This window comes from Giraffa tippelskirchi, chromosome 2 (assembly GCF_054371585.1).
Source record: "Giraffa tippelskirchi isolate mGirTip1 chromosome 2, T2T-mGirTip1v1.2.pri, whole genome shotgun sequence".
Classification (NCBI taxonomy): Eukaryota; Metazoa; Chordata; class Mammalia; order Artiodactyla; family Giraffidae; genus Giraffa; species Giraffa tippelskirchi.
In genome coordinates this window covers 162680299-162704051 of record NC_137276.1, presented here as the reverse complement: position 1 = coordinate 162704051, position 23753 = coordinate 162680299, and the positions used below count along the sequence as shown (strand labels likewise).

At 33.1% G+C, this 23753-nt stretch overlaps 1 protein-coding gene and 1 pseudogene across 10 annotated transcripts in view; both read left to right on the top strand.

Annotated features, from left to right (window-relative positions):
* ACAP2 (ArfGAP with coiled-coil, ankyrin repeat and PH domains 2) overlaps positions 1 to 23753 on the top strand; it is a 156305-nt gene that overhangs the window by 110177 nt on the left and 22375 nt on the right. For 5 of the 10 annotated variants that reach the window (XM_081571442.1, XM_081571440.1, XM_081571446.1 and 2 more), the window contains 6 exons: positions 4673 to 4747; positions 9937 to 10049; positions 14212 to 14232; positions 17354 to 17405; positions 18931 to 19031; positions 19626 to 19731. In XM_081571442.1, the coding sequence (XP_081427568.1) occupies positions 4673 to 4747; positions 9937 to 10049; positions 14212 to 14232; positions 17354 to 17405; positions 18931 to 19031; positions 19626 to 19731 (468 nt within the window). The remainder of the gene's footprint in view (positions 1 to 4672; positions 4748 to 9936; positions 10050 to 14211; positions 14233 to 17353; positions 17406 to 18930; positions 19032 to 19625; positions 19732 to 23753) is intronic. The other 5 variants (XM_081571443.1, XM_081571441.1, XM_081571448.1 and 2 more) reach the window with 1 other exon arrangement.
* Positions 6004 to 6150, top strand: LOC145540081 (U1 spliceosomal RNA; annotated as a pseudogene).

Sequence of the window (23753 nt, the reverse complement as noted above, 5' to 3'; positions counted from 1 at the left end):
TATCACACTATTAATCTCTGTGCTAAGTGCCCTATCTGGGTATATAAATTGAGATTAGATTTTGTTTGCATGTGATAGAAAACCACAAACAGCAGAAGCTTTAAACAGGATAGAATTTTATTGCTTTTATGTAAAATCAGAAGTCTAGTATAGTGGTCACTTAATCTGTAGGGACCCAGGCTTATTATATCTTTGGATTCTGCCTCATGGTTCAGAGTTGTTTATCAGGCTTTAGCCATCATATCCAAATTGTAGCCAATAGGGTGGAGGGGGAAAGAAAGATTCATTCCCTCTCTTTCAGCGTAGTTCCCAGGAATTGTATATGCCACTTCTGCATATGTTCCATTGTCCTACTAGGTTCAAGGAAAGTTGGGAAATAGTGTTAATGCAGGTAACCATGTTAACCTACTAGAATTTGGGGATTTTGTTGTTAAGAAAGGAAGAGAAAATGGATATGGGAGATAGATAGCTGTCTCCACCACATATGTTACTGCAACATATAAGTAGTATATCCAACTCAGATTTGGGAAGAAGACAGGACCTTCCTAGGCCCTTGGTGTGTGTGTGTGAGTTGCTCACGTGTTGGACTCTGCAACCCATAGACTGTAGCCCGCAAGGCCCCAGGCTCCTCAACTGCTACTCAAAAGTCCATGGAATTCTCCAGGCAAGTAGTGGAGTGGGTTGCCATTCCCTTCTTGAGGAGATCTTTCTGACTCAGGGATAGAACTCAGGTCTCTCGCATTGTGGGCAGATTCTTTACCATCTGAGCCACCAGGGAAGTCCTCTAGGTACTACCGACATCTTAGCAAACATTAGATTTTAACCTCATCTTACATTAAGTATAATATCAAAAAATGCATTGGATTGTAGTTGACTAGTGTCAATAATTGTATGTTTTGACATTTATTAATTTCAGTTTTGCAGTTTTTACCCTCCCAGGTCTCGGGTAATTTTGCACATCCCTGAGAAACATCTAAACTCTAGTGCCTGTAGTGTTTGGCCTGGTTGGAGGTGCCAGTTTATGGTATCTGGAACTAGGGTCATGGCAGTAGGGGTGGAGATAAATAGACAGACTTGAGGAATATGTAGTCAATTTGAGAACGGAGGGACATGAGAAGTTTAAATGTATTGAGTTTGGGAATAGGACATCTAAGTGGGTATATCTAGAATTCAAGAGAGAGAAACATTAAAAAAGTCAATAGTATATAATTGCTAATTGCAGTCGTAGGAGTGTGTGAATTGAACCAAGGAGAGTTAATATATATTTCAAAAACATGAACCTATTTAAAAAAAAGATAAGCACCATGCCTAATACTTTTAATTTTGTAAATCAAGGTCAAGGTCCACAAGTGTGGAATAAAAGAGAATTTGACTTGGGACAGATCCTTCAGAATGACCTACTTTTAAGAAATGGCTAGGTAAGAGGGCTCCATGAGAATATTGATGGGAGAGAGGTGGAAAACCAGGAGACCATGGTAGCAAAGGACAAGGAAAGAGTGTCTCAAAAAGATGGGGGTGGTTGTCAGTTCAATGACTAGAAAGAAGGTCGAGTAAACCTAGGACTGAGAATTGCCTCTTAGGTTTAGCAACGAGAAGGTTATTTGTTACTTCTTTTTTTTTTTAATATATTTATTTTAGTTGGAGGCTAATTACTTTACAATATTATAGTGGTTTTTGCCATACATTGACATGAATCAGCCATGGGTTTACATGTGTTCCCCATCCTGAACCCCCCTCCCACCTCCCTCCCCATCCCATCCCTCTGGGTCATCCCAGTGCACCAGCCCTGAGCACTTGTCTCATGCATTGAACCTGGACTGGCGTTCTGTTTCACATATGATAATATACATGTTTCAATGCTAATCTCTCAGATCGTCCCACCCTCACCTTCTCCCTCAGAGTCCATAAGACTGTTCTATGCACCTGTGTCTCTTTTTCTGTCTCGCATATAGGGTTATCGTTATCATCTTTCAAATTCCATATATATGCATTAGTATACTGCATTGGTGTTTTTCTTTCTGGCTTACTTCACTCTGTATAATGGGCTCCAGTTTCATCCACCTCATTAGAACTGATTCAAATGTATTCTTTTAATGGCTGAGTAATATTCCATTGTGTATATGTACCACAGCTTCCTTATCCATTCGTCTGCTGATGGACATCTAGGTTGCTTCCAAGTCCTGGCTATTATAAACAGTTCTGCGATGAACATTGGGGTACACGTGTCTCTTTCAATTCTGGTTTCCTCGGTGTGTATGCCCAGCAGTGGGATTGCTGGGTTACTTCTGTCAAGAGTTGAGGGTCTAAGAGGTAAAAGCTAAATTACCATGAATAGATGAATATGATATGGGCAAGTGGAGAATAGGGAGAATTTTTTAAAAAGTTGTATTGTGAAGGAAAGAGAGAGAAGTTGGTAACTAGAGAGGAGTGTGGGTTTTAGGAAGATTTTATTTAAGGTATTATTCTATTTATTAAATTTGCACAAATTTAAAACAAGTGGGAATGGGAGAATTTGAAAAGCAGAAAAAGAAGTATTGAAATCTGAGGTGGTAGGAGTGGATGAGATTCAGAACATAAGTAGAGGATTGGGGACACCTGGCTAGTTATAGGAATCTATCGACCTCATATGTCCAATACTAATAGAAACACGGGACACATGCTGCTTTGCTCCAGTTCTCTTCCTGATCCAGTATCCATCCCCTAGAAGACAGGACTGCCAGCCTTTGCATCTCTCCAACTCATTCGTCCTCCAACACTTCACTGTGTTGAAAGATATCTTTTTCTTTATACGTTTGCCCTGACAGAGGGAGAGGAATTTTCTCTCTTTTCTGCTGCAATAGCAGTGGAGTGGGATACAGTTGAGAAATTTACTACCAATTTGACAATTTACTACCATCACTGGCATTGCAGTACTGATGTGGAAGGTGTGTGCATGCAAGTTTTTAAATATCAGTTTGAATCTTGGAAGTGCCTTCTACTGCAGTTCAGCCTGAATGTACAAAAAACATTTATATCTCATTCAATTAAAGGCTGTAAAACCAGGGTATAATGATTATTCCACTCATTCACTGTAAGAAACCATTGAGGACAAACATTCCTAGTGCAGCATTCATCACCCATTCAGTCAGTGCGACATGTCACTATGGTGTGTATGCCTTAGATCCAAAAATGGAGTAGTATAGTTGCCATCTAAATAAAGTATTTTGTAGTAGTGATAGTTCTGTTTCCATGTATTTTCTTTTAGTTCTTTATTATTGTTCAGTGATATTAAGATTCTGTGGCCAGAATTAGTCTCCTGTAGGAAAAAAACACCGTTTGTGATAGAGAGTCAATAAAGCATCACATAGTCTTTTAAGACGGCCTTTTTCAGTTTTGTTTTTAAAGGATATCAATGAAAGCATTTGGACATTTAATACTTCTTCTTTCTCCATAGTTTGTTGATATCGACATATTTATTTATTCATTTATCACACATTAGTCAGTTCAAGGTGATGGGTGTTCAAAGATGAAATGACGTACATCACAGTTTGGAATAGTAGACACACCTGATGGAGTATTTTATTTATTTTCTTTCGAACTTTTTATTTTGTATTGGGGTGTAGCTGATTAACAATGTTGTGATAGTTTCAGGTGAACAGTGAAGGGACTCAGCCATACATATACACATATCCATTCTTCCTCAAACCTCCCTCCCATACAGACTGCCACATAACATTGAGCAGAGTTCCATGTGCTGTATATTAGGTCCTTGATGGTTAACCATTTTAGATATATTTTAAATATATGAAATATTTTAAATATAGCAGTGTGTACATGTCCATCTAAAACCCCCTAACTAGCCCTTCCCCTGAAAATAAGTTCATTTTCTAACTTTATTGAGTCTCTTGGAGTATTTTAAACCTAATAGTTTGTTACTCCAGCAAAGAGGAATTTAACTAGTACTTTTGTCATAATACTGGAAATCAGGTATTTCTCTTCTGATGGAAAGGAACACGAATGAAATGGGATTTTATGATTTCATAAGTTTTAAAATTTTTTTAAAAGAAAAATTGATGATTTTATACCTTGACCTAAGGAATGATTTCTGTTGTATTCTACTCTATTCTATTTTCTTTCTCTTTTATCTGTTGAGTTATTTTCTCTACCCCTTTTAGATTTTATTATAACACTAGGAAGCCAGCTTGAAATCATCATGCATCTTGAGTGATTGGAAGTGTCTGTTATGTTGAACTTGTGAGTGCCAGCACACACTAAATTAGCTGCTAGATTTTGCTATTTGGGGAAAAAAAAATCACCAGTATATCTTCTTTCAGTCTTTGATAGTGACTGCTAGAATTGCTGAGTGTATCAGCTGGCCACTTAATCTAGAGTCATTCTCCTTAATTCAAGGAGTGAACTCGTTATCATTGTTGTACCCTAGACAAGGCCACCTGTCACAGTTGCTTGACATGTGATTGTTCTCAGAAACATTTTCCCTAGAGGAGTTTTAGACATTCTCAAAGAGGATATGAAACCAGAAAAAAACGAACTTTCATTTTATGGTTGTACCCAAAATGCCTTTAGGTAAACCTAAGTTGACTGACTTATTTGGAATATGATCTTTGAAAAGTAATTGTATCTTTCTTTCTCAACTTTTAAGTTTCTCTTATTTACTCTTTATTTTCTTTTGCAGTTGGATCGACTGGTTGTAGATGCAGCAAAGGAGAAAAGAGAAATGGAGCAAAAACATTCCACTATTCAACAAAAGGTACTTGAGGGGAGAAGTTAAAGGAGATTAATTCCCTTTTCACACAATTTTTTGATTATTGGTTTCAGCAAGGTATCACATTGAAATAAATCCTTTGAATTGCCTTAATAATTATATTGTATAGATGAATTCTTCCTTGTTTTGTAAAACATAAAATATTTTTCCAGTGTTGAGGTATGTATTTTTTTATTCTTTTACATCAAAATATTTGAGAGCCATGCTCTTGAACAAGTTTATGAAAATGTCAGTTTCTTAGGGTCTTAACTGATTTAAAAGTGGCCCTTGCATGCTAAGTCACTTCAGTCGTGTACAACTCTTTATGACCCTATGGACTGTAGCTTGCCAGGCTCCTCTGTCCATGGAATTCTCCACGCTAGAATACTGGAGTGGTTGCCATTTCCTTCTCCAGGGCATTTTCCTGACCCAGGGATCGAACCTGCACCTCTTAGGTCTCCTGCATTGGCTAGCGGGTTCATTACCACTCGGGCCACCTGGGAAGGCCCTTAGAGTTTAAAATGCTGCTTATAGTTTCAGTTAGGATATCACCAGGGCTTCCCAGGTGGTACAAGTGGTAAAGAACCGCCTGCCAATGCAGGAGACACAAGAGATGTGGGTTTGATCTCTGGGTCAGGAAGATCTCCTGAAGGAGGGCACAGCAACCCACTCCAGTATTCTTGCCTGGAGAATTCCATGAGTAGAGGAGCCTGGCAGGCTACAGTCCATAGGGACACAAAGAGTCATACATGACTGAAGTGACCTAGCCTGCATGCACGCAAGATATCACCAACCCCTGTAAAAATGTGTGTGTGGGTGTGGGTGTGTGTGTGTATGTCTGTGGGTAGCAGTGGTTGATGGAGGGTAGGTGGAGGTGGACAGAAATTGGGGAACACCAAAGCACTAGTGTGTGTGTTTGTTACTAGGAATTTCCAGCTGCAGTCACTCTAAGGCAGCACTTACCCTCTCAAGTAATGCTGAAGTTTCACTTGCATTTCTTGTTAACTTACCTAAGCCTAGGTAAAGTAATATCCAAAACATGTGTATTTAAAAATGAAGATTAAAAAAAAAGATTTAAATGTGAAACCAGGTTTTATTTCTGTGTGGTAAAAGCTTTGAATATGATATACCTGGAACTCAGTATAATAGTATTTTATATAGTCTTCAGTATGGGTTTTTTTGTGTGTTTGTAGTCATCCGAAAATAAAAGGAGAGAACTGGCGGTTGAATGTATGTAAAAAATATGTGAAAAGATGTCTTCTGTACTTACCTGGTAGGAGCAATATCATGATTATGAGGGTGGTTTTCCCAAGGGGAGGCTTATCCATCCCACTCCTGCAATTTCCCCAAATGTGGGAAACATGATTGCATAATTTTTGGTAGTGGGAAACTGCCATCACACCCTCCCTAGCAGACAAAAAAAAAAGTTGTCATCTAGTATTGCTTTAAGAAATCTATTTTCTTGGTATTGAGCAGTCAAATCAACTTTGTTATGGTTTATTTAGGATTTAAAATGCCAGTAAACTAGATCTAATATAGAAGATGTCAGTGAAAAAGAAATGAAAGTGAAATCAGTAATAAAAGTTAAATTTTTTTTGATGATGGGTTGTTAATACTCAAAGAGAAACATTGTTTAAAAAGGGGAAGATTTTTTACCAGGTAATGTTTAATTCATTTCTTCTAGTTATAGTCAGGTAAGACTGCCTCCATGTTTTATTTTGTTTCAAGTTAGAATCACTTTTGGTTGGATAACTCGTTTTAATGACATTACTATGGAAAGATTTTTAAGAATTGGGACCAATCATTTTTAACTAAAATGAGAGGTCATGATATTTAGAAGCATGTGACTATTTGTTTAAACTGAATTATTTAATGAATATTATTCATCTTTTAATATCTTTCCCTATTGTATGTCAGTGTCATACTCATGTCCAAGAGTAGTAGATTATTAAATCTGATTAATGAATTGGATTTTAAATAGTGGTCAGTTACTGTTTTCCTTAAAGAGAGGAATGTTGTTTTTGCTTACTATGAATACTTAACCTTTTTTTTTTTGTCTTAAATGCTGACACAAGGCTGCATTACAGGTAAAAAAAGGAAAAGACCTAATCAAACTAAAAAGCAAGGAAAAGTATGTCTAATGTAATTATTTAGATTTTTTGGAATTGAAATCGATCATTTGAAGAAACAATGGTGCTGTGCACATTTATGTACATGCCTTTTGGATATGTGCATGCATTTCTGATAGATTTAGAGCTAGGAATAAAATTGCTGGGTCATAGCATGTGTGTATGTGTGTATATATGATCAGTGTTAGAAGATAATGCTAAGTTGTTTTTCAAAATGTTATACCATTCCTGGTAAGCAGAACTGTGTGAGAGTTCCCGTTGCTCCTTGCCACCTCCTCATATTGTGAGAGTTTTCAATTTTTTGCCTATTTTGGTGGGTAGATATGGACATCTTGTGGTTTTAATTTATGCTTTAGTCACTAATGGCCTTCTCTGATGTCTATTGGTCATTTGGATATCCTCCTTGTTAAATGTCTGTTAGTCTTTCTCCCATTTTTCCATCAGGTTGTCTAACTGTTGATCATATCTTCAAATAGTATAGATGTTAGTCCCCCTTTGGGGTATATACATTTTAAATTTTCACATAGTTTTAAAGATATCTTTTCTGTTTGGTGCCTTTTGTGTCCTTCCCAACCCAACATCACAACAATGTATCTCCTGTAAAATCTTGTGTTCATGTGTACATGCTAAGTTGCTTCAGTTGTGTCTGACTCTTTGCGACTCTATGGACTGTAACCTGCCAGGCTCCTGTCCATGGGAATCTCCAGGCAAGAATACTGGAGTAGGTTTTCATGCTCTCTTCCCAATCCAGGGATTGAGTCTATGTCTTTGGCAAGAGGATTCTTCTTCCCGCTAGCACCACCTGGGAAGCTTTGCTTTTTATATCTAGGGCTTTAATCAGTCTGTAATTGATTGTGTGTGTGTGTGTGTGTGTGTGTGTGTGTGTGTGTGTGTGTGTGGTTTTTGAGGTAGAGATCCAGTTTCCATATAAGACATTTCCATACATGTGAGGTCTGTTTCAGACTCTCTATTCTGTTTCATTGGTCTTTTTGTCTTAATTACACCAATACCATGCTATCTTAATTATTTTAGCTTTATAGCATATCTTGATAATCTGACAAAGCAAAGCCTCCTACCTTCCCTTCTTCAAAAGTGAATTGCTTAAGTTCTGTATTTTCATATAAATACAGTGGCTTTTCAGGTTGCATAAAAATAGCTTTGCACTGGATCTATGAATGAATTTGGGGAAGAATTAATATCTTTATTTTAAATGTCTTCCAGTTCATGAGCCTTGAATATTTCTCTGTTCATTTGTTTTTTCGTAAAATTTCATCATTTTCTTTATCTTTCAGTAGGTGTATTTCTAGATACTTGTATTGGAAATGTTATTGTAAATGTTATCCTTTAAAAATATATTTTCTCACTGTTTACTTTTGTTGTATATTAGAATAAAATTTGATATTTGTGTGTTGATTTTGTAACCAGTAGTAGTCTTTTTAAGCTCTCTTTACTACTGCTGCTAATATACCTCTGAATTCTTTTGGATGTGAAGTGTACCGTCACATCGTCTGCAAATAATCCTTTCCTTTTTGTTTATCTTGCTGGCTAGGACTTTCAAAATAATCTTGAATCAAAGTGCTTATAGTGGTCCTTCTTGTCTTGCTTGCAATTTCAAAAGGCAAAATTTCATTTGAGTCCCTTCATTGTCTTGCCTTATATTCCTTGGGCTCCACACCAAAGCTTCAAGTTCTCCTGATAAGACAAGCTCCTGATGTTACAAAGAAATCTTTGGAATGTTGCCAAACTCGATTATATCTATTGCTGACTTAATTCTGTCAGCATAATTAAATAAATTATAGCTCCAAATAAATTTAAATGAAGGAATTAAAATTTCCCTGATTTTTTTGTCCCCCCCCCCGAAGTAAAAGCAGAAAGAAATGTAGCAGTTTATTTACAGATTATTTCATTTGATTATTTTGGATTATCATGTCCTTCACAATGAAATTTTGAGATATATCAGCAGTGTTTGCGTGTAATTCTGAAGTGTGCCTAGTTCCTTTTCCCATCATCGTAGACTATCAGATTTAGAAAGCTCTTAGGTGATTATCACTCTGCTTCTCCTCCAGTGCAGAACTCTTGCATTCCAGTATTCTTGGGAGATGGTCATCCAGTCTCTACCAAAATCTTTCTCAAGATGGAAAGTCTACTCCTCTCTAATAGTATAGCATTCTAATTTTGCTTATTAGTCCAGAAGTAATTTTGAAGTTTCAAGATTGATTTTTGGAGTTTTTGATTTGGAGATCACAATGATTTTTCAGTTTTGTGGAAATTACTTTGGAAATTCACCAGGAAATATTTTAAATATAGAATTTCTGATTTTAAAATTTAGTGGCTCCTTGGAAGAAAATTGAAAGTTTGAATTGCATTCAAGTGAAAACTAGCATGGTTAGATGATTGGAGATGACTATGAGTGATTTTATAATCCTTATAAAAAAGTGAGCTCAGAATGCCTACTTCACACGGTGGTACTTCTTCTTTGCAAAAATAAACTTTTTGTAATTCTTTTTCTGAACCCCCAAATAGTGGAGTTATTGTTTCTACCAAAAACAGTACAACAATATAAAACTACCATAATAGTAATATATTTAGAAAATAGTGGTAGATTTAACTAATCCCAAGTAGAAATACATATATTCCTTTAAAAATTTGTTAGCAGACACGTCAATATTGGAATTAAATGAAAACATTTAAAACAACACCATTAGGATATCACGTTGTTCCCTTTGTCTATTTTTATACATATTATTTTGTTCTTTTAATCACAGTGTGTACAATTTATTTATCCAGGTTATATAATTTATAAAATTTTTATATTTGTTTTTCTCTTTTAATGTGTATTCTGTATAGTCGTTTGTGTTATTGCATAATAGTCCACTGAATTATGATACATTAATACGTTGAAGCATTCTTCTATTATTGAACATTTAGGTCTCCCCTTATAAATGTTGTTGATATAACTATCGTAATACAATGCTTTTCTACTGTTTGAGCTGTTTCTCTAGGATAGATTTGTCTAGGGAAATCAGTAAAAACCATACAAACTTTTTAATGTGTTATTTTGTTTAGGATTTCTCCAATGATGATTCTAAGCTAGAATATAACGTAGATGCTGCAAATGGCATTGTTATGGAAGGTTATCTGTTCAAACGTGCCAGCAATGCCTTCAAAACTTGGAACAGGTAATATATTTCAAACACCAGTCTTGCTCTTTCCATATCCTCAGTTTTCTGACTTTCTCTATGGTTTAGTGACTCTTTCCTTCATAATTCTCTAAATTCACAATCGCTAGTAACTTTTCTGAACTACATGTATTGGAGATAAGTTGCCCCTCTAGGAAAAAGGCCTTAAGAAGCAAGTGAAAAATAACACTAGCAAATGTAAATTCTAAAATTTAAGCAAAGTTTAAATTGGGAAGCAAGGAGAATTTTTATAGTGCTTGGTTTGTAATGACTAGGTTACTACAATGAATGAGTTTTTAAATGTGAGCTTCCTCCCATATTTGTTATGAAATAGATCTAATTGCAAGTTGTATGTTGAGTGTAATGGATGAATAGAACAAGTGGGCTTTTTTTCCTTTTTGCATTCCTCCTTTATATGCATGTTTATGTACATTTTTACTTAATTTTGGCTTGTGAATCTTTAAGTGAGGTGATCCTGGTTTTTTGATCTTTGCAATAACTTTAACCAGGCTTTTTAGAATATGGGATGAGTTTTATATGTAAAGTGTATGTGGCAGCTGGTGTTCCTTTTTTCTTGGCTTGATGCCTACTGAAAACTTACATGTTTTTTCTAAACTGATTTTTTAAAATAAATGTTGATCAAGTAAATATCTTTTAAATGAATGTGTAAAATATTTTATTATAGTTCTCATGTATTAATAAAGTGAAATCATTTCAGACATGAAGGCAAAAGGAAAGAGCAATTGTCTCAGGATCATCTTTCTGACTAGCAGTGATTAGTCTTTTATTCAAGGATAACGCCTTCATGGGAAAAAAAAAAAAAGAACTATTTTGTAATAGTTGAGAATAGTATCAGATTCTGGTTAATTGATTTAATTACTATTATATTATTGGTTGAATGTGTATATTTTATTTGCTACTTGAACAGGATATGAATTCACTTAATGATAGAGAAGATAGTTTTCTTTTTTAAAAAAGTGGACATTAGCAAAATAAATAGAATTTTCTTGGTAAGTTTAATTTGGGATACATTTTTGTTAATTGAACTGGAAACGATTATGCTTAAATATTCAAAATATTGAAATGGATTCTTAGTGCACTTATTTTGAGTTCTTGGTGATGAGGTTATATACAAAAAATATTTATTGATATTTTCAAATGTCATTTTAGTATCATTGTATCAGTGTTATTTGTATCAATTCAGTGTCAATGTCATTGAGTATCTCCTTAGCATTTGATATTGTCAGATGTTTAAATGGGACATGATGTGTTGTATTTGAAGTAATTGTTCTTTACCTGAGAATGAATATAAACGGGAAAGAATTGTGATTGTATTTGATATTAAGTTTCTTTGAGTTATGTAGAACTTTAAAAATAATACATGAATATAGAAGGATCTACTAAGATGGCCTGGTTAAGAAAGAAGGTTTAAACTATTGTAAAGTAAAAATGTAAAATTGAAATTTTGTTTTCTAAACTGTAAAAATTAAGCCAATAATCTTTTAAGCCTTTCCTGGCAAATTTCCCTGGCCAGAGTAGGAAATTAATATGAGAAATAGTGTGATTGTCAAATTTTTATAATAAAGAGTTTTCAACCAGTACAATTTCATGAGGTAATGTTAGAATTGAATTTTAACCTTCAGATTTCAAAACAACCGTCTTAAAATTTAACACAGTGAAAATACAATAAATCCATAAAAACCATACCACTATGCTAAGAAGAAATGAAATGAACTTCTATGGAGTACTCTTTAATCAGAAATGGTTGCAGACTTCAAAATGAAGCACAGTAAGTGTTAGTGGAAAATTACATTCCCATTTAGGACAACAGAAGGAAATTAATTGAGTCAAGCATGGATCTTTTTGTTCTTCTATGTTTCATAAATTTTATTAATCGGCATAGACATTAAACCATAACTAAAATCAAGTAGAGAATAGCTATTAAATTCTCTATTGCAGATATGTTACCTACCATTTGCCAAGTAAGAATGATAGTAACTTTGAAAATGAGGCCACTTTTTAAAGGAGATGCGATTTCTATATGGTAGGATAACAGTTATTGATTAAAATCATAGATTGTGGTTAACACTCTGATATTTAGTAAAGAAAATGGCAGTGCAGGGACATGTCTGCTCATTCAAGGTCACATACTTGGTTTGTGACAAAATTGAGGCTCAACACCTGGCATTTTAGGAAACTTGCTATGAAAATTCCAAACAATCTGCATTTTGATAAGGTAAGATACAGTTTTGGTAAAAACAACAACTAAAATAGTTTAAAAGCTATTTTTAAAAACTTTTCTAATGCATTTGCACTATTAGGAATAAATTATGGATAGCAAATTATTCATTTTCATATGCCTTTAAAGAATATTTTGATGAAAACACTAATTAAAAGCAGAATTGTAAATAATATAGCATATAAACATATAAAACTCTTTCCAAAGAAGTCAAAAACCTTTTAACAAAAGTCTTAAATATTTTATAGGTTATAGGTCAATAACTATAAAAGGGAGAAGAAAGAGAAGTCTCTTAAATGTTGCTTAGAATTCTCTTCTGCTTTTCAATTTTAAAAATTGGGAATGTACCAAAATTTTTTTTTTTATATGAGGTTGCCAAAAATCTAGTCTCAGGAGATATTTGCAAATAATTTCCTTTTACCTGTATATGACCTCAGACTCTTTCCTACTTGTCTAGTTAGTTCTCTGTCCAGCTTAATTTAATATATTAGCCTCTGAATAAAAGACTGTGTATTTGTGATATTTGTGCCTTAACTACAGAAATCCAGGAATTCAGCTGTTCAATCATACAGATTTTTTTCTGCCCACATTTTTTCTTTTTAAAGATTGTTTGTGAATTAGTTTTAGGAAGCATACTTTCTTGTAGTCACTCTGAAAGGTTTCAGTCATATGATGACAAATTTGCTATTGTCTATAGCTTTATGGAATAGAAGCATACATATTTCAGAGTCAACTTTAAAAAAGATCTTCCTGAGAGAAATGTGAATTTGACTAGGAATTTCCAGTTAGTTTTAAAACCTGATGCTGTATTTCATAAAATCTAAGTATATTTTGAAAGCATCATTCTATAATCTGAAATTTAACCAAAGAGATGGTATTTTTATGTGGTATGATTGAAATGGTGTAAGAAGTGAAACGTCTTATGTTTTATGTGAATTGTTGAGCTTGTTTCTGGTTGGTTTCAGATTTCTAATTTGTAGTGTCTCTTAAGATTTTTATATGTCTGTAACATATTTTTTGAAGATGTGATATCTACAAAATAGTCTTTCCAGGCCATCTTCTCAGTGTGGCAACTTCACTTCAAGCTCCAGTCAGAGCTAGATGGATTACTAATACCTATATTTCTCTTTTGCTTTTCATGATAAATTTAGAAAGCGTGAAGGAACAATAAAAATAATTAAATATTAGCATTATTTAGTAATGAACTGTTAAAACTAATAAGGAAGTGGAATAATTAACAGTATGCTCAGTCTTTGTTAAACTGGAAAATGTAGCTAAAAGCATAAAATGCATTATACAGTATCTTAAAGCAAAGTGTTCTATTTGTTTCTAGTACAGATACAAATAAGAAGTGTATATATAGATTAAAGATAAACTCTACTTATGTGTGGCCTTAGAGTGTTTGCTATCGTTTGATGAAAAGAGGGTGAGCCGGTGGGAGGAGCTTTTCGTTTTGAAATGTTCTCATTTGTTTCAGGTTTATGTAGACATAGCTGTAGTGATTGTGTTTCCTTTAATTTTTTAAGATGAGGAAAGGTACTATTTATATCTTAGAGCTATAACCATAGAGGCAGATAACTCCCAATAATAGTAGAGTGTGTGAATATTCTCAAGAATAGTAGAGTGTACAGAATTTTCTCTACCATAATGCTTTGAAGAATATTTTGAATATTTCTAAAATATTAGCCTTTCAGATTCCTAAGAGTTGGAATCAGTTGTATAAATGCATATATGTATAATGTCAGCAAAATGCAACAGATATTTTTGATTCTTTTGTTAGGTTATGAGCTTAAGCTGGTTCCTTTAATTCTTGCTTTATTTTCATATCATGCTAGTCCTTTGCTTATTTTGCACATTTGCGTTTTCATTCTTTTACCACCTTTCCCTTATGTTTTAATCCTGCCCCATTTTTTCACATGACAGGAAAAAGCCCGATCATATCAGGTACCAAATGGCTTCCTTCCCCTCACCCCTGCCTTACTCCAACTTCCTCTTTGGCACGAGAAAACTCGTAATTAACCTGCATTTCAGTTGGATTACTTGCAATGGATATAAAGTCTCTTAGGTTTTAAATTGGGAAGAAAATGTAAACATCTTATTTGAGGAACAGAATTATACCTTTTCATTGCTTTTATCCTCAATTTGTTTTAATCTGGAAAGGAACATTTGATGTGTAAATAGTTGTCCAAAGAAGACATAGCTTAAGTAATACAAGTACTACGAGTATATACACACATATATATGTGTGTGTGTCTGTGTACATATATATATACACATATATATGTAGGTATGTATTTTTTAGGGGAAATAAGCTAGTAAATGTTTTTTAAATTTTTGAAATAGTAATTAGGTATTAGTCTCTTTGGTAATCACCTTATTAATTATGTTTAAAGGAAACATTGCCAATTCCTAGCTTTTTTGTTTGTTTTACCACTTTGGTCTTTTTCCTTGTGAAAACTAAATTGAATTTTAAATAAAGAAACATATATATGTTCAAGCTTTTAATTTTATTAAATGTTCACTATTTGGCACCTATATGAATCTGCACATGAACCCATCATTTGTATGGTTTTAGTAATAAAGCTTCTACTTTTAGAGATAAATAGTGATAAAGATTTAAAAGTTTGGCTTTTACCCATGTTCTTGATTTCAAGTAAGTCTTGGGACTAGTGTTCAAAAATTGTAAAAGATACTTGATTTATTATTTTTTAATGTATTCCCCCCCAGTTTTGTCATATAGAAGCTCTCATTGATATTTAAAAATTAATATTTGCTCATGAATGTAAAATTTTGGTTCAAAATTTTTATTATATTGAGTTGTCTCAGTTTGAGATAGATATAAAATAGTGTCTTAGTTTTCTTAAAACCAAAAAAATTTCACTTTTGAAAACTTATATTTTGGCTTTTTGGTCAGTTTATGAATCTTGTAGAATATAGTATAGTTGTCAGCACAATGCTTTCCAACATTTGTCTTTTTTATTATTTAATTACCTTTTAAAGTATATTCAAATTGCAGGTGGCATGAGCTTGAAATATTAAATATTTTTCTGTATCCTGTAGATTGTGAACATTTTTCCTTTTACTGGAGGTCTTAATAATAACTGGGATTATTCTAGAGGAGCAAAGATTATATTTTATTTTGCTTACCTGATTAAAGTCTTGATCAATGTAAATGAGTATAGTTAGCTCTTTTTTTTTTTTTTTTTTAATGGTAGAGGAGGGGAGATAGTATCATAAGACATACTGAGTTTGGCAATTAAAATTTTTTTCTACCCAGGATAGTTGTGATTTTTTTTCACTTAGGAGATGCCAAATTAAGATGAATTCATAGTGTCTTGAATTTATAATATAAACAAAAATTGATGATGTGAGAAAGTTCCTCATAAGCAGATAAATGGCAGGGGAACTAAGTTTCAGAAATATAAATGATCTATAAAGTTAATAATCGAACAGAATCTAACAAAAAAACCATAAGTTTTTATCTAGTATTTTGTTTTTATGTTTAGAGGCTATTATTCTAAGATTCAGCAGGTCAAAAGAAATTTACTTTCTGATGACCTCAGAAGCATGAAAAGTTTACCTGGATGCATTTCCATTGTTCAATGAAATTCTTTGTAGTTTTTCATCAAATTATAAGTATTACTATGTATAAAACTTAAGAATTTTTAATAATATAGTTTACTTCAAATGATTTTTTAAAAAATGCTTTAATCAGTATCAGAGATTGTTTCCATTGCATGTCATCCCATGTGGCAGGGCTGCACCATTTTGTTTGTTTGGAGGTATTTCCTTTAACATTTCTAACCAACCATGTGTCCCAGAACAAAGAGACCCAGAAGTTCTTCCTTTTCTAGCTCATCTCTTGATGATTTGTGTTTAGAGGCAACCGACTTGGTTTTTATCTAGATGCTTGTTTAACAGATCTGTATTTTAATGGTAAAGGTGAATACCTTTTTAAATAGCAAGAAAACCTAACAATCTGTCTAGCTTAAAAATAGAAAAGCATCTAATCATTTTCTCAGCCTTGGAGAATTAACTTAAATTTTTTGAAATAGAAGTTCTAAACATGTCTAAATATGATTTTTAGTGCTTTGTATTAGTATCAATGAAAAGGTAGAATCTCTATCTGCTAATAGATTAATGACTAATGTTTATAATAGAAATCATCTCACACGTAACTAATTTTAAAATAATGACTCAAATATTGTTTTACCTTTCATGCTTGATGAGAATTTTTGCTTCCTTTTATGAATGGCTTTTGGCTTTGATTTTTTTTTTTTTGGTAAGTCTTCAGGTCTTTTATTGTTTTAATAAATTAGAATCAGTAAATATGCCATACATAGGTTAGTTTTTTCTTCTAAAGAAGATTACAAGTAAAATGCCAATTAATTTACAGTAATGAGCAGAACAATATAAATAATTGTGTGACACATTTTTAGTAATAACTTTGATTTTTCTGCTAAGAAATATTTTACATGAAAGTAAGGCCAAGTGAATTGGCGACAGTCTCCGATTTCTTATCATTTCTAAAAGGATGATATAATTTTCTGTTTTGCTTTACAGATCAAATGCTTGTTGAATTAGGTGCAGAAAGGTTGAAAACAAAGCACCATTTGTTTCAGTCTTTTATTGTATACAAATGAATAGTCTTATTTATAATATAAATTTATTTCTACTTTATAACACAAGCAAATTATTTTGGGGGAAAACTTTAGTTATTTTGGAGGAAGCTCAAAAAGCTAAATTTTTATTTTTTTAAAAATTATTATTTGTTAATGGCACAAAGTATAACAACTTTTGTTAGGGTATAAATTTCTGACATAAAAATGAATAAAAAATATGGTAGTTTTCTTTCTTATTCTGTGGTTTTAAAATTGCCTGAAATTTTAAATTTCAGTAGTTATCTCATTGGCATCAGTTTATATAAAGCAAAACAAAACAATGCTCTTCTAAAAACTTAATTACTATAAACTGATTTTCTAGTACTTTCTCAAATATTTTGTTTCTAACAACAACTGAAATAAATTATGTTTGTGAAAATGTAATCTATTTTATATTTATTTAGACGCTGGTTTTCAATACAGAATAATCAGTTGGTTTACCAGAAAAAGTTTAAGGTAGGTGTTTTGTTAAGTAATTAAGTGAAAACCCATTGAATCCTCCACTTCAGTTTTTATCTGTTCCTCTTGGTATAGCATTGAAGTTTGTAAATATGTATGTGTGCAAAGTTATCATTTGTTAGTTTTATGTTTGGATATGTAAAAAAGGACTCAGGAGTGGAAAGTATCAACATTGTTTACTGAATTCTTAATTCCTATCTTTGAGATGGATTGTTCTGTGTCTCAGGATTATTACTTTTATTTCTTCACATGTTTCTTTGTCCATTTGTGAGACAGGAATTCCCTAATACTGTTTTGATGCTAAAGGAAAGGTTGCATTTAAGAAATATCACCTTAGGGCCAAAAGTGGTAATAGATAGAAGGGTTAACAATTACATTAAACTATAAGCTTGAATTAATTTAAATAGAAACTTCTAAATTTGTTAATATTGTTTTTACATATTTGTTTTCTTGAGCCTGATTTTAAGAGTGAGGTATTTTCATTTAATGGAAAGGTATAATGAGATTATATGTGACTTGATAATGTTAAAGATAATTAGAGAAAAGAACTAATAGTTAATTGAGGATTTGATTTTTACCTAGTTAACCTTTATGAATAATCTGTTCAACTGTAAATTTCAAATACCCACCTACTTTCCTTTTGAGATGACACAATGTGAAATTTTACTTGCTAGGTTCTATGGTAGCAGGTTTATTCCATACAAATTCTTTAACTATTCAGTTCATGTTTTTTTCTACCCTGATAAGCTTGGTTTTGGTTTCTATTTTTATTAAGTGTTAAAAAATGATAAAAAATTCTCATTTTCTTAGATATTTTAAGAAGCATATATAAGCTTTTTATTTTTCTTTCAGTTATTAAAACTAGACTCATGAAAGACTTCTTTTTTGGAGGAGAGTGGCTTTTATTATATGTGCATGGGGATCAGGAGAAAAATAGATTTGAAAGAAAATGGAAGAAGATTAACAGGAAGCTAACATTTATTGAGCACCTGCTAATTAATTAACTGTGAAGTGTTGGACTAAGTTTATATGAACTATTTCATTTAATTCTTATACAGCAATTCTATGAGGCAGATAAAATTCAGTTTAGTTCAGTCGCTTAGTCATGTCCGACTCTGCGACCCCATGAACCGCAGCACGCCAGGCCTCCCTGTCCATCACCAACTCCTGGAGTTTACCCAGACTCATGTCCATTGAATCGGTGACACCATCTAACCATCTCATCCTCTGTCATCCCCTTCTCCTCCTGCTTTCAATCTTTCCCAACATCAGGGTCTTTTCAAATGAGTCAGCTCAGGTAAAATTAACAGGACATAATCACCTTTATATAAAATTAGTTATATCTATATTGATAACTCCTATTTCTGATCTAAAATAAGATCAAATGTAAACCTTTAAAATTAGACCATTTATTCCAAGTACTGTTTCCCCCCCCCAAGTACTATTTTTAAGTATGTTTTTATTGGTAGTGATATTTAAAGCCTAGGTTGATAAATACGGGAGTTTTGTTTCTTTGTTTTAGGATAATCCCACTGTGGTGGTGGAGGATCTCAGGCTCTGCACAGTGAAACATTGTGAGGACATAGAACGACGATTCTGCTTTGAGGTGGTCTCTCCAACAAAGTGAGTGGTTCTAAAGAATTTGAGAGTTGTTTTTGTGTTTCTATAGCTTGTCTTAAAGAACTTTCTAGAATACAGAAAGATTTGTTACAGTTGTGCCTATAAGAGCTAAAGAGGAAAAAAGTGTTCTCAATTAAATTTGAATTATGAATGAGTACACACATATTAAGGGTTACAAGTCAGATATTTATGTAACTTTTACACAGTATCATAGTCCTTAAATTCTGATGATTACTATGGCTATATGGAAACATTTTGACTTGCATGGTAATGAACTGAAGTCATATATCAGATAAATTTCTTTGATAACTTATTATTTCATATGTCTACTCAATGAAAAATATTAATGTTATTTTATGTGCCAAATTTAAAGTTTTTTTTTAATACGCAGAATAGGTGATTTGTTTTCGGTAGGTAATTTATTTCATTGACTTCTTGATTTCTTTATGAACATACTACCTAAAGATAGTGAAATAAAACCTTTCAACACAAATTATTTTTTGTTAGAAAATTATTATATAGCAAAGTTGACAAAAAAATAAACCTTATTTTTTGGGTTAATTTAGTTTCTGAGAAAACAATGTTATTTCCTTTTAGAAGTTGTATGCTTCAGGCAGATTCTGAAAAGCTGCGCCAGGCATGGATTAAGGCTGTTCAGACCAGTATCGCTACTGCTTACAGAGAGAAAGGTGATGAATCAGAGGTTAGTAAACAGTATTGCAATACAAATTGATATTTTGCCAAAGTTTTTAATTTTAATTGCAACATTGCATGATTATAACGTTCTTTTTTATGGAGGATGATTTTTTTGTATTGAAATGGGTTTTATTTTGAAATTATACATTTAGTTTCTTGTTTATTTCTCTTTTCTTTTTATTCCAATATATCAGTGTATGTTTAATCCAGTATTTGAATATGTATCTCAGGTATTCTGATACAAGTATTTTTCCTCAAATATTTTATTTAACCTAATAAAACAGTGAATGGGAAAGGTATTTAACTCTAAAACTGGTTGAAGAGCCAAAAAAAGGAAAGCTCATATTTTTAGTTGAAATCTCCCTGGAGAAGATAAGCTGAATATAAGAGTCTGGGGTTGTAGTCCGGCGTTAGCTACCTGGTGAGTTTACAGACTCTTTTGAGCAAGGCCATGAGTGAGTCTTAAGAAATGAAAAATGTCTTTTGGTTAAGTGTGGAATTTTTAGGTTGGTAGTGATTATTCTTAAGAATTTTAATGGCAGTGTTTTCTTGTTTCCAGAGTTGCTGTTGGAGTCTTTCATGTTACCAATCTTTAATATTCCTCCTCTCCTATTTCTTTGTTTTCTTTTTCTGGAATTGTTGGACTGGTCTTATGATTCTCTTATTTTTTGTGTGTGTATGTTTTTTTTTTTTTTGCTCTGCAATCTGGGAGATTTTACCAGTTAGTCTTCCAAACTTTCTATTGAATATTCCAGCACATATTTAATTTCCAAGAGTTTCTTTTTGTTTACTGAATGTTTATATACATAAACCTGTTTTTTTTTTCATGCATGCAGTGTTAGAGTTGTGGTTCTTAATCTTGACTGCACAGTATGATGATACAGGAAGTTTTAAAAAATCCCAGTGCTTAGGTCCCACACCAGAACAATTGAATGGAGTTGGGACGCAGGCATCAATATATTTAAAAGCTTTCTACTAATAAATGATTTCTCTGTTCAAGCAGTGTTGAGAACCATTTTATTAGGGGCTTTCCTTGGCTATCTTGTTTTCTGCTCCTAGTTGCAAAGTGCTGTAAGATCTCAGGACTTTGTTGACTGTGAGCTTCACCAAAGTGTGGACCATTGTTGAGGAACAATTAGAGTTAGGATCTTTGGAGTCTTTTCAGCTAAGATTCCCCAGAGAATACTCACCATTCTCCTGTGTAGGGGTAAGGGACTGGCTGGGAGTTAATTGCTGGGGAACCCAGCATTCAGTTATGTATACGTTCATTTAATCCTGTGCTTACCTCCTTTTAGGTAAATGCCATCGAGTCACTTTCTGTTTTCTTTCTCAGTGAATGAACCTCTTGTCATTTGTATGTCTTTGTAGAGAGCAGTTCACTAATGGCAACATCAGGGAGGGGACCTTTGATCTCAGTTCTTCTTAATCATTTCTCCCACTTTCATCCCCACTTCCAAGATTAACTGGTACAACTCCTTGAGCCTGTTGTCTGTTATGTGATGTAAATTGATGAACTCTTAGATTTTTCTTATTATTTCCTTAGATTTTGCCTGGTCTACTCTGTTACCATTCATCCAGCCACTTTGCAGCTTCCCCAGTTTTGTTGCTTTTATTTTCTTTTCTGTTATCCCTATTCTTGTGGATAAATGTTTTGTTTTCTTTTAAATTAAAAAACCTTAAGTTTCTAAAGTAGATTACAGGTATCATGTCATTCCACACTAAATAGTAATTTCTTAATATCATCTGTAACTCAGTCTATTCAGATGTCTCCAGCTGTCCTAAAAATGTCTTTTACAACTTGTTTTACAAAGTAGGATCTTTTTTGTGACTGGGCATTGCATCTAGTCGAATGTTCCTTGTCTTTCAATCTAGAATATTTCCTGTTTGTTTGTTTTTTTTCCGTGACAGTGAGTTGCTGAAAAGGTTAGGCTTCCTGTTCCAGTTGAATTCCTTCTCATAGATTATAACATAGGTGATGTGTATACTTCATGTTGCAATGGGAGAAATACAATATTGTTGCCCAACCATTGCTAATGCTAAAATCTTCTTTGTGAAGATAAAGCAAACGCGTTGGATTAGGGAGATGACAGTGTGATCCCTTCATTGTCATGTTACATTTTCTTTCTTGTTCCCAGTCTATTAGTACTTCATTGCTTTGTATAACAAATCTACTTTGTCTTACTTTAACCCTATAAAGTCTAGACCCCATCAACCATTCATTTAATAGTTTTGTAGCTGAATTTGTAATTTTATTGGAAATTGCAAAATGATGATTTTGTAATTCTTTCATTCCATTTTAATTTGTTAACTTGCATTCTTATGTGGAGTATAGGTTTTCTTCATCAGCGGAGGTATTTAGTTAGTTTAATAAGATGCTTAAACTTTTGCTTTTAATTACCACATTTAGTTGGTTTATTAGCTATCTGAACTGGGGACAGATAAATGTTTTGGGGGATATCATTATAAACTTATGGATTTTTAAAAACATAATAGGTCCCAATTAGTTGTGGTAATTACTCTTTTTTCACATTCAAATTATCACACCTTTGTCCAATAAGGACTCAGGTAATGCCTGTATAAATTTCTCTAGTTTTTAGCGGAGTTGTGAGCGTGAACAAATTTAGATGTGTATCCAGATCATATTGATGAAGAAGCTAGTGGATTGCTGAAATACCTGTGTTAGCAGAATCGTACACCAGAAATAGTAGGGATTACAGAAAAAATAGGGATAGGGCCAACCTAAAACCTACCTAACTTTGTAACTTGAATAATTTTAGGAACTTTAAAATCTCAATAAAAATATTAGCACAGTTGAATTCCTAATAAATGAACACTATAGTATAGAGGACAGATAGGACTTACCTTTAAAAATTGGTGAAGATAGCTTAAAGGAAGGGTACAGAAGGGTTGAGGCTTTGGTGACATGTGCAAAACACATAAATATCAGAGAGAATGGTGTAGTAAACACTTTCAAGTCATAGCACGTGGCCAAAATGAGCCAAGAAGAATGAAGAATGGGTGTCAGTTTCAGTCCTGTATTCCTTGAGGTGGCCAGCCCACGTTCTCCTGTGTTACTGTACTTTGCTTTCAGCTTCTCTAATTTGGTTCAAAAGCATTAGCTAATAAAGGAAATATTGAGAATGAACCAGCATGATTTGTGCATTGACATCCTTTTTCTGTATGATAATTGGTTATGAGCTAATTCACATTATCAAATGTGTTTTAGTAACATAGGTTTTATTTCTTTTGTTTAATTTTAAAGTAATCTATAATTTACAGAGGAGTTCCAAGTAATGCAAATAATTTTTCCCCTGAACTATTTCAGAGTAAGCAGCTAACATATGCTATATCACTCATTATTAATTTATTGAGTTCTTCCCACAACTAGGACATTTCTCCTGTATAACCATAATCAAGAAATGAGCATTGGTACATTACTACTATTTAGTTCTCAAATGTCAGGTTTTAATGGTTGTCCCAGTAATGTTCTTTACAGCAAAAAGATCCAGTCTAGAAGCACAGGTCTCTTTTAGTTGTCATGACTCCTCAGTTTCCTTCAGTTTTAGTAATAGTCCCTCAATCTTACTTTGACCTCCTTGACCTTGATTGTATTGAAGATTGCAAACTTTTGTAGAATATCCCATTGTTGATATGTTTACTTACAAAGTTATGCATTTTTGGTAGGAATATTATATAAATGATGCTGTGTCCTTCTCACTACATCCTCTCAGGTGGCCCAAGATTTTGATTTGTCCCATTTTTGGTGATGTTACTTTTGATCACTTGATTAAGGTGGTGCCTGCTAGACATCTCTACTGAAATACTGTCTTTGTAATAGTATTTTGTATGTATGGGGACTATGTACTTTGAGACTATGTAAATATTCTTTCTTATTCAAACTTTAAATTTTAAAATTAATTATATGAGGATACAACCCTGTTTTATTCAATGTATTATGAGTCATTACTATCATTATTTGTTTTGTTGCTCAGATTGACTCGTTTCTCTAGTGGAGCCCTGGATTCTGTA